The sequence below is a fragment of the Brassica napus genome, chromosome A9 (assembly GCF_020379485.1).
Source record: "Brassica napus cultivar Da-Ae chromosome A9, Da-Ae, whole genome shotgun sequence".
Lineage (NCBI taxonomy): Eukaryota > Viridiplantae > Streptophyta > Magnoliopsida > Brassicales > Brassicaceae > Brassica > Brassica napus.
In genome coordinates this window covers 15,101,430-15,112,080 of record NC_063442.1, presented here as the reverse complement: position 1 = coordinate 15,112,080, position 10,651 = coordinate 15,101,430, and the positions used below count along the sequence as shown (strand labels likewise).

General features: G+C 40.8%; 2 protein-coding genes across 5 annotated transcripts; one reads left to right on the top strand and one right to left on the bottom strand.

The window, feature by feature from the left end:
* Positions 1-60: 60 nt before the first annotated feature.
* Positions 61-2,743, top strand: LOC106432040 (ras-related protein RABA5a). Of its 2 annotated transcripts, none has more exons than XM_013872883.3 (5): positions 61-609; positions 1,246-1,310; positions 1,420-1,450; positions 1,558-1,963; positions 2,043-2,743. In XM_013872883.3, exons 4-5 carry the CDS (start codon positions 1,618-1,620, stop codon positions 2,369-2,371), a joined length of 675 nt encoding a protein of 224 aa, XP_013728337.1. In that variant the 5' UTR covers positions 61-609; positions 1,246-1,310; positions 1,420-1,450; positions 1,558-1,617; the 3' UTR covers positions 2,372-2,743. The 2 variants fall into 2 exon arrangements, with proteins under 2 accessions (XP_013728337.1, XP_013728336.1); XM_013872882.3 differs by having other exon boundaries at positions 1,381-1,450.
* Positions 2,744-3,068: 325 nt separating this feature from the next.
* On the bottom strand, positions 3,069-9,470 carry LOC106432051 (protein transport protein SEC16A homolog). Of its 3 annotated transcripts, none has more exons than XM_013872892.3 (12): positions 7,564-9,468; positions 7,089-7,409; positions 6,865-6,993; positions 6,462-6,755; positions 5,897-6,022; positions 5,685-5,819; positions 5,433-5,560; positions 5,239-5,347; positions 4,692-5,009; positions 4,399-4,551; positions 4,065-4,318; positions 3,069-3,750 (listed from the first exon to the last, which is right to left on the bottom strand). In XM_013872892.3, the coding sequence occupies exons 1-12, from the start codon at positions 9,199-9,201 to the stop codon at positions 3,258-3,260; spliced, it is 4,098 nt and encodes a 1,365-aa protein (XP_013728346.2). In that variant the 5' UTR covers positions 9,202-9,468; the 3' UTR covers positions 3,069-3,257. The 3 variants fall into 3 exon arrangements, 2 of the variants coding, with proteins under 2 accessions (XP_013728346.2, XP_048596641.1); XM_048740684.1 differs by having other exon boundaries at positions 4,399-4,545; XR_007316375.1 differs by lacking the exon at positions 3,069-3,750 and having other exon boundaries at positions 4,284-4,318; positions 4,709-5,009; positions 7,564-9,470.
* Between the last annotated feature and the right edge of the window lie 1,181 nt (positions 9,471-10,651).

Here is a 10,651-nt window from a genome sequence, read left to right as displayed (position 1 = left end):
ATATCTAATTTTTATTTTATTGTTCATCAATCGATTGCAATGTTGAACTAGTACCAACTTAAAGATTCTAAAAACATTATAAGTGAAGTGTTTTATTTCCGAGAAAGGTTTGACGTGTAATGTTCTCTTCCTTCTAGTCTTTCAACTCTTGCGAGTAGACCAAGAAATCTAGATATAGCAAGATAGTATAAATAAATTGAAAAATATACTATATGCATGCATGAACTATTGCGTCTTCAGTCTTCACGTTCAGAAACCAATTCACGATTGCCTCACCAACTTTGTTACGACCTCATTTTTAAATTTAAAAGCCTGTAAGAAAGCAACCTAGTAAGGCCTATGATAAAAGAGGTGAAGTGGGTTCATTAACGGCCCAAAATGATATTTCTTTTGAGCCCATTATTACAAATCGGAACCGGAATGCAATTTACTTTCTGGTTTCTCCCTCTCTCTCTTCATGCCAGAGTGACTGACTGCCTGTCAAACAAGTCTCTCTAATTTCACAGCAGAAGCGTTGAATCCCTTCGTCGTCGTCGTCTTCCTCGGATCGACTCCATTGTTGGGATCCTGTTTATTTCTCCTTCTTTGGATCAGTTTCTCAAAACAAAGGTTTTTTTTTTTTTTGTTTTCTTTTACTCACAATTCGGTTGTGACATTTACCTTTTTGCTTCATTATGTAAAACTGGGTCTGCTAAAATTCCCAAACTTGCGATGAACAGCGTATTATGGTCTTACGTTTGACTGGAATGTGCTGTGATCTCTCCTGCCAACTTTGTTTGTCTGAACGAAACCTCTTTTTGAATTGTCCTTGTCTCCAGCGGCATTTGGTTCTTACTTTGGTTTGGTTTCTTTAGTTTTAGAAAAATTCTGGCATACCTTTTCACTATGTCATTCTGTATTTGAAGATTTTCATTAGTAATCCACGCAGAAAGTATACCTGCTTTCAACAACCATTTACTGTTTCATCTTTAAATGTGAACCCTAAAGACAAGACTACAATGTCTTATCTCAGTTTGTACTTTTCTGTGTTCCACTGATGATGAGTTAGTTTTGGTTGGGTTCCATATTGGCCCCCGCGCCTTGTCTTTTTCTGTTTTTTTTTTTCCTTTTGATAGAGAGAGAGAATATTGCTCTTCTTTCCTATTGGTGGCTTTCATCCCTTGTGAATAGTTACTGTCCACCCACTTTAACTTAGATTCTCTGAGTGATCTCACTTCTAAACTTGGCTTTACTTCTTGTATATAGGCATGTACACACACACACCCAAGTGAGCTTGTCTAGAAGGTGGTAAGATCCACCTTTCATAAGAGGTAATGCTTTTACTTTAGAATTAAAATGATTTTATGTGCCGAATCCTTCAATTGCAATAGATCTTCTTAGGTGGTTGAAGAGCTAAATTTAGTCAACTTTGCTACACAGAACCTTCTAGGAAGCTTACCTCACTAGACAGGTGATCTTAAAAAAGATTCTCTTACGTCTCCTACTGTTTACACTTAGATCTAAATCTTTCCTTTTCCCAACTCTACTTATTCTTGTCTTCTTTCTTCCTCACTTTAGCTTTGTAGACGGGTTAAAAGCCTGTGGTGAACAATATGAGGGGGTTTATATAGCTATAACATGGAGATGGCTTTTCATTCTGAGGACGATAAGAGCGAAGACTACCTCTTTAAGATTGTTCTAATAGGTGATTCCGCAGTTGGGAAGTCAAACTTGCTGGCGAGATTTGCTAGGGATGAGTTCTATCCCAACTCAAAGTCTACCATTGGAGTGGAGTTTCAGACGCAGAAGATTGATATCAACGGAAAAGAGATCAAAGCGCAGATATGGGACACGGCAGGCCAAGAACGTTTTCGAGCAGTCACTTCAGCTTATTACAGAGGTGCTGTTGGAGCTCTACTGGTTTACGACATCAGCAGAAAGCAGACCTTTCACAGCATTGGTAGATGGCTCAACGAGCTTCACAGTAAGAAACACACTAACACACAAAAGCTCAATAGTATTTTCCTTTATATTCTAACTAACTTATTATGAAACTGTTGCAGCACACTCTGATATGAACGTTGTGACGATCTTGGTGGGGAACAAGTCGGATCTTAAGGACATAAGAGAAGTGCCAACAGCGGAAGGGAAGGCGTTAGCGGAAGCTCAGGGGCTTTTCTTTATGGAGACATCGGCTCTGGACTCGTCAAACGTGGCGGCTGCGTTCGAGACTGTTGTGAAGGAGATTTACAACATATTGAGCAGGAAAGTGATGAGCTCACAGGAGTTGAACAAGCAAGATCCTCCTGCCTCGCTCAGCAATGGCAAGAAAGTTGTGATTCCATCCGAGGCACAGGGGGAGGCTAAGAAAGGTGGGTGTTGTTCTACGTGATTAGAAACACTGAAAACTGTAGAGAGCTTCAAAAAAGGAAGATTGATTTTGGTCTCTTTAATTGTTACTTTGTCCATGTTTGAGCTGCTTTTGTGTTGTGGTGTGGATGTGTTTAGGTGTAGCAATCTGTAAATTCTCCATTGCAGAAGCTTTTTATGTAAACATCTCTATAAAGTTTTTACCACTTTTTTGTTGTTCAACTAGACGGATTGTCATGATGATGATGATGATGTTCACTCTTCTCTTATTGTAACCAAGGATTGAAACTTCACGATAGAATCTTGATTGCCGATTGGTAATCACCAGAAGTCTCTTTTTTTTTTATATATAAACGATTTTAAAGTGTAAATAAAATAGTATGATGTGTGAATATTTATTATTTGTTCCAATGAAGCATTTGTCCTTTGGGAAGAGTGTCATAAAAAATGTGAGAGGTGAAGTTGAAGTGGCAGAGATCACACGTGCAGTTTGCATGTGAGACAGATTGGCTGGCTCCACACATGATTGCATTTATAGCCGTAGTACGGATTCCACACAGCACATCGTCGTCATCATGAATCATGATGCAGTTTTCAAGTTTCCTGTGGGCTTATAGTTCCTCCTCTTGCTGATGCTCCTCTTCTTGATAGCAAGGGCATGTCTTGTGTACTTAATAAACTTGATGATACTGAAGATGCGACTTAAACAAACAAACACATGGTGACAAAATTGATGATTTCATGAACAAAAACATCAATGTGTATAATTGTATAAACTCTTCAAGTCTGTTAAACAAGAAAAATTAATGAATTTATAACGTAAAAAAAAACAATTACTACAAACTGCATACATATTATTGCCCCTGTGACAGTGAGCAAAACTTTTTGATACTACACAGATTCTAGTCTTACAGTTCCACGTCTTGAAGCTCCTCTCCAAGGCTGCTGCTGCTACCGTTGAGTGGGCTTGGTTTGAGGTTTGATGGACCCGTTGGAGATGTAAACGAGCTGTTCAAACTTCCACTCCATGAAGCTGTTCTTCTGGAACCTGACGAAGGAAAATCACCGTTAAGACTCGTTCCTGATCCACTTCTTTTGATGTTATCTAGACTTGGAAATCTCTGCATTGTAATTGGAGATGGTGTCGGGGACTGGAATGAAGAGTCGCTTGGTGGTGGTGGAGGGGCGGTGGCTTCTTCTGCTGAGTACTCCTGACTGGTTTCAGCAGCAGCCATCTCGGTGGTTACCTGGTCGTTTGAAGTTGATGATGATGCAGGTGCTGCTGGGATGAAGAAATTTGCTTTAGCAGGGATTGGTGGTTTAGCAGATTTTGCAAGAGCTGACTGAAACATTGTCTGAGAGTTTCCACGGTCTGGATTATAGGTGTCCACGTATCTGCCCCTAAAGAAAGTAAAAATGATTCAGCTCTACTGTAATACATTAACAAAAGCATTCCAGTGATTCCAGCAGCTTTCCTGACAATCTATCAGACTCAACTATGGAGTATTATAGCAAACAGTTGGACAACCGGAAACTACCAATCAAGAAAAATACGTCCATTTCACACTCAAAGCTTCACCTTTAATACCGTCGTTGGCTTATATTTATTCACTCCTCAATGTCATTCTAATGTGACACTACAGCTATTCTCATGATTTATGATCCACGATAGCATACACAGATTAACTCTAAAGCGTCACAAGTGGTTTGTTTACCTCGGACGTGCACGAGCTGAGAATGGATTCGAGCCCTGTGAGATTGGTGGGATTCCCGTCAAGCTCCCACTAGGTGGAGACATCTCGTTCTTCACCTCAGATTTGTTTTCATAACCCAGTGAGTTGCTTCTGTATGTGCCTACTGTTGGAGGAGGAGGCAATGCAGCTTCCTCAGCTGGGGGTTCTACACCTTTCTCCACCCATCTCTTTAATTTTTCGTCATAGTAAAATTGATTTTCATCACCCAGTTTCGCCTTCATTCAAAAGCATGACCCAAAATTAGAATAAGTTCAAGAAAACCATCATCACGACATAAACATTTCTTAAGGTGCACCTCTTTAGATGACCGAGATGGTAAGACCCTCCGTACGGTGTTCTTCAATATGCCAAAACCAAAGCTGCTAAACCGCGAACTTGTCACATTCACGGTTGGTTTCACCTGTGGCACCCCATCTGTAGCTTTGTCTTTTGAGGAGACAGGCTGATCCTATCAGAAAAAAGGCAAGTAAGCAATGGTTTTCTAAACCTGCATGCTAAGTACCTACTTACCCTCAGGATAAATCCCAAACCAGACATCAGGCAATAACAGAAAAGGATAAAAAATATATGATTTCTAGTGATATTGACCTGTATTGGCGTCCTACCGAAATCTGGCTCTGAGACACTTCTAGAATGTACTGCCATCGTCCTTGAGTTCCCATCCAACTCACGTATTGGTTCCATTGAGGCATGCGACATCAATGATTGCATTGTATTAGCAGATTGACTATATGGCAACTTAGCAGCCTCCTGCTGTTGATGATGCTGATACTCATTTGCCTGTAGGTTTCCTGTAGTTGAATGTGGTGCTGGTGGTGGCACCCCCCCAACAACACGATGTGCTGTACTATCAATAAAGTTGAGAAATTTTCCGACAAGTTTTGCTGGGGCCACAGTATACCCGCCCTGAAATAAGAATGTCCGGTTAAGTTGGATCATTAGAGAAAAGAACAAGCGGGTTCTCTTATATCCTATTTTTTTCCAGTTTTATGGATGTCCATAATGCTGGGTCTTTTCTTTTCTCTTTCACATTTTTAATCAAAGGGAATATACAGCAAACAGAATACTAAATCCACCGACAAAACCAACAGTTCCATGTAATTTTATTGGGAACAGAAGTTGTTGTGAGCTGTACCTGTTGGTGGAAACGGATTCTCTCTTCCAGTGATGAAACAAACTGTTTCCATGTTTCCACTTCAGTTGATCGGCCAGTCTTGAGACACTTCGATACTGCTTGACAGTACCTGATTCAGCCACAGAACTGCAACATCAGGAAGCCATATATACAGTCTAATCAAGGAAAAGTTTGTGGCAAGTGAATCTTCTTACTTCTGTGCGACCGAAAGTTTACCAACTTCAGCCAGCATATGGGCATATATGATTTTATATGGTTGAAACGGCAACAAGATATACTGAGAGTTTCCCAGCGTCTTAGAGTACTCGTATAACTCTGTTCTCTGCCCATGTGAAGATCAACAAAAAATTAAGAAAATATCAAAATAGATTGAGGAACTATCAGGCTACTTATAATATGGTAAATGTAGAATATCCCGCCTAACTAAAACCAAAGCGAAAAACTACCTGTATAGCCTCTGGACTTGCATAGGTTCTAGGATATTTCCAATGATCTGCTCCGACAAGGCAGAGCCTGGCACTATCTGAGTATGGATCAAAGTTCTTATCCGCAATTAAATAGCAAATATGCGCCGCAATTATCTGATCCATAATAGCAGTTCAAATGTCATGATAAAGTCTTCAAAGGAGTTAAACAAAACAAAATGGCAGAGAATCACCTCGCTCCTTTCTTTCCACATGCAATCTCCAAGATGAGTAATCACAAGCTCATCATCTGTGGTTCTGTTAGCAGTTATTATACCCAAATTCTCTTCCCAATTATCAAGCATGCTACTACTTCCAAACTGCATTTCAAAGAAACAAAGAGACTATTAGCGAGAACTCCCCATGCAGGACATCACCCTTCAATTCGAATTAGCAAAAGCAATGTCTCCTTCTTTTCCCTGCTTTGGAAGCATTCGATCTCGTCAGAGAAAGGGGGGCAGACTTCCCGCTAACACAAGCGAGCATTCAGATATCTGTCCTACGTCCTTTGAAAAGGAGAAGTGAGCTAACGGGTTATGATTCTGTTTTTCCTTTTTCTGGATTTTGGGGTTTGGGTATTTAGTAAGCTCTTGAAGAGCAGTAGGCGGTATGCTATTTCGGATTTACCCGAGGAACAAGAGGGTTTGGTTTCCATTTTAACATATACAAATTCTGGCATCTCATCTCTAAACTTGTTCTAACTCTTTAATCTATCACATTGTCTTCTGGACTGATAAAAAGTAGATGTTACCGTATTACCTGGGTTTGATGTTGAGGCGCACTTACGGAACCAGGAACACTGATACCGCTTGTGCTGCCATTGGAGAACACTTCAGCGGGTTGCCCCGCAACCAGCAAGCACAATGTTCGCAAAGGTGACCCAGGCACCAGCTGGCGAAGGGCCATCTGTTTCACAGTATCAGCATAGAACTGCTCCCCAAGCTGTGCCGCGATAACAAGCGCTGGTCCCCATAAATGGCCTTCTTGTGCACATTGCAGAGCCTCCATTTTCCTACCAGAAGCCAGAAGATTCTGCACCTCTGATGCAGTTACCTAGGAAATGCTTCCAAATGAGTCAATAAGCAAAAAGAAAAAACAATCAACTATATTTTAGAACCTTTTCCCTGTGAAAGAGAAATATCCTAAGATGTTGAATACTCACTTGCATTTGTGATTCAGGAGGTAAATGCTGCAAGCATTGGCTTAATGGAGCATAGCCACCATTTTGAAAACCATCTTTCTTGGCAAATGCAAAAAGTTTTGCGACTGCTGCTTCAGCAGAATCTGTTTCCTGTTTGCAGCATAGTTACAAGGATGAGAAAACTGTAACACATATAGATGTTTCCTTAAGAGGCGTACTGACAAGAGATTTCCATAACTGCTCACCTTTTGCGTTGTATCAGTCCCAAAAGGAGACCGGAGTTTCCCATAATACTGACAAGATATTCTGAGCAAAGACATAAGCATTTTCAAAAGCTTCCCTCTTGAAAAGTCCATGTCAGAAGATTCACAATGTAAAATACTCTCATCAAGCCACTTATTTAGGTCTTTATTTCCAACATTTCCTCCAACCAAGGGACCTGGAAGACATCGTTGATGCAGAGAACGAAAATAACTCGAAGAGTCTTCCCCAAGACTTGAAAAAGAAGCATTCCCAGAAGTAACTTCCGCCAAGTTTAGGACGGATATAGAGCTTCCCCCAGCCCCCTTTGAATCAAAAAGAAAAAGATTAGAAAGCAAGAACTGAAGTTCACTATTGAGGTTATAATAATATATTTCATATATAAAATAGTGATACTCCTACAATAGTTTGTAGAAACTTCGGAGGGTGTAAAAAACTAAGGGAAACTTCATGACTAACCTGACTTCCGAATGATGAATTCTGGAGAGAGGCGTTAGTATCCTTCATAAGAATGAGCTTCCCACCAAAGCCAAAACTCACAAGTGCATGTGGTGGACGCCCATCAGGTGATCTTCCTACACTTGGGGAGAAAAGCTGATTGCTTTGATATGACTGTTGAGTATCATCTACAGATTTCTGTCTATTATAGAAATCGTTTGAGAAACTCATTGGTCCATGCTGCGGGACACTAGCCATATTCATATGCTGAGGGATGAAGCTTTGAGCTCCATTCTCATTTGGCTTAAACTGTTCAGCCACAGATTCCGTACTGTACAAACTATTTACTTGCTGGTTTCCTCCGAAGTGTGAAAACGAGACAGAAGTTACAGACGCCTCATTATTACCTCCATTTTCTGATTGCCATGTGTTTGTAACCTGCGGCTGATTGTTGGCATAGTAAGACTGGTCCCAACTTCCCTGTTGGTTCTGTATACCAGAGTCTTGCGCTTTGAATGCCTGGCTTTTACCATTAACATTATAAATGTTACTCTCGGTATAGTTGTGAGACATAGCTCCAAGAGATTGGACGTTCTGAGCTTGCTGATCATAAGCTTGACTAGTTCCAGTTGTTTGAGAAGCCTGGTTGTAGCTGTCCAGAGAGCGCCATTCTTGAGCAATTGTGTCATAGTACCACCCCGGATACTGTGGGTCAAAGACCATGTGTTCTGGATATCCATTTGCCACCTGTGAAACCTGGTTCCAAGTAGACATACTCTCCGCTGTGCCAGCCACTGCAGATGATGTACTCTGACTCAGATAAGCAACATTGGAGTTATCAGTAGAGGCGACGCTGCTTTCCCAGTTACTCGCTGAGTGTATATAGCTCTCCTGTGAAGTCACACTTGCATCATGGCCATCAACTTGATACCACTGGCCAGTACTAGCATCATATTTCCATCCAGGATAGCTATTTTCCCAAGCTTGACTGTTATCAACGTACTGCTCACTTGTAGAATCTTGACTCACTTCACCCTGATGTTGTTGCCCCAAACCTGCTGAACTATCAAAACCAAAACTTGTGTTCTTCGTATCATTGGATTCTAAGTTCCCCGCATCTACCTCCGCCTTTCCCTGTAAGTTTCCTGTAGAAGATCCATCCAACTGGGTGAAGAAGTCAGAGTAAGAACCAAACCCGCCGCCATCATTAACAGATGAATCTGCACAAAAAGAGCCCCAATCAACCTCCTTAACCCCAGGGCTCCCAGATCCATCTTTAACTGCTTCAGATAACGGCTTATCCTCCACCTCCGATCTCACCACCAAATCACCACTTAACTTATTCGCATCAGCTTCTTCCATAGGAACCGATGAAGTCTCTTCCTTCCGCATCGAACTACTAGGACCCTCGTTTGCAACAACATCGTTCCCCGGGCTTGCTGATTCATTCAATTGCACATCTCCATCACCCAGAGAGAGATTCGCAAACGCTTTGGCGTCATCATCGGAGTCACTCCCAAATTTCAGCTCGTTGGCAGAAGAAGACGCAGCTTGAGCTTGAGCTTGGCTGGGAGAGTAGGAGTCGTCAACAAGCTTGTCGAAGAAATCCTCGTCGTCCGATTGGTCATCAAGTAGAAGAGAGTGAGGGTTTGAAGCCATCGAATTTTGAAATTGAGATCAAAATCCCCTAAAACCTAAGCTGATCGACGGATCTTCAAGCTTTCGTGAGAGGATCGATCGGTTGCAGAACGAGGTAGAGTCGTAGAAGATGAAGATCAAATGCAGGAGAGTGCCATCTACAGATCCAGTATCAACAAGTGTTACTCGGTGGATCTCCGGATCCAGGCTCCGATTAGTCGGTGAAAATCTTTGAGATCGAAAGTGTGAGAGAGAGAGAGATTATTTTGTTTTCTTCTTTTCCGAATTTAACCTTTTATATATGTATTTAATGAGAGTATCCACAAGATTTTATGTCATAGAGAGACACGATTAATGGGATCCAGATTAATGAAGAATTTTTTTTTCACTAGCAGTTTAACCTTCGTGACTACAAAGGAAAAAGGGAATTTTACGTCCTCTTTGATAAGCAAAATAAACTAAAACATCTGTAAAAACTAAGCAAAATAATTTTTCAAATGAAGATTACAGCAAATTCAAAATAAAGTCTAAATACCTCAAAAAGATATTCACATTCACGACAAAGTCAAATAACTGAAAATTAGTCTAACTTCTAATCCACAACCTACCAAAAAAACCAAAATATCTAGGTGGCCTCTTCTGATTCCATACAAATTGCTAGGTAAAAAGACAGACTGGTGTTTAACCTGAAACTATAGATCGGATAATGCTTTGAGAAGCATTTCCTTTCATGGAAACAATGCATGGTGGTGAAATTTTCTCCACAAAAGTAAAGATGATAGTAATTTTCTTGACACCATAAAAGTATTTTTTTTCATGTTTCAGTTGAAGGTTCCGGATGAACCCACCGGAAATCTTTAGTATCATATGCAGATGCAAAGATCAGATGGACGTTCTGATACAAATGCAAGTACAATATCGAATGGAGCAGAGTCTGCAACAGAGAAGTGTACGTGCGGATGAACAAGTCAAGATGAAGATTACGACTTGAAAAATGGATTGCAGACCAAGGCGAAGTTAACGTGAAGACATCTTGGGGAGCAACCTTGAAGAGATTCATCTTGGAGAAGGGAGATCTCACGATGGGAAGTTTCTTAAAGACTTTGGAGAGGTTTTAGGGAACTTACCATATTTCGGTTGATAGTGAATATTGGGTAGATAGGCGTGGATAGCCGACTTGGTTGTATTGTATATATAGTCATAATCGGCATGTGGATTAGGGTAGTCGAGAGAATTGTATTCTTAGCAAAGAGTGGAGTTCACTAAGCTTGTAAGCGAGTGAATAACACTAAGTGCTAAGGGGTAGATGTTCTAGAGATCTTATATTCGATCTTAGGACGTGTGAAGCTAGGGGAGCAAGTCAAGAAGGGTCTTGATCTTGTTCGAGTTCTGTTTAAAGAGAGACTTGTAAGTTCACTTTAAAAGAATACTAGTAATAACATATATCTTTGTAGAGATATTCTCTGGTGTA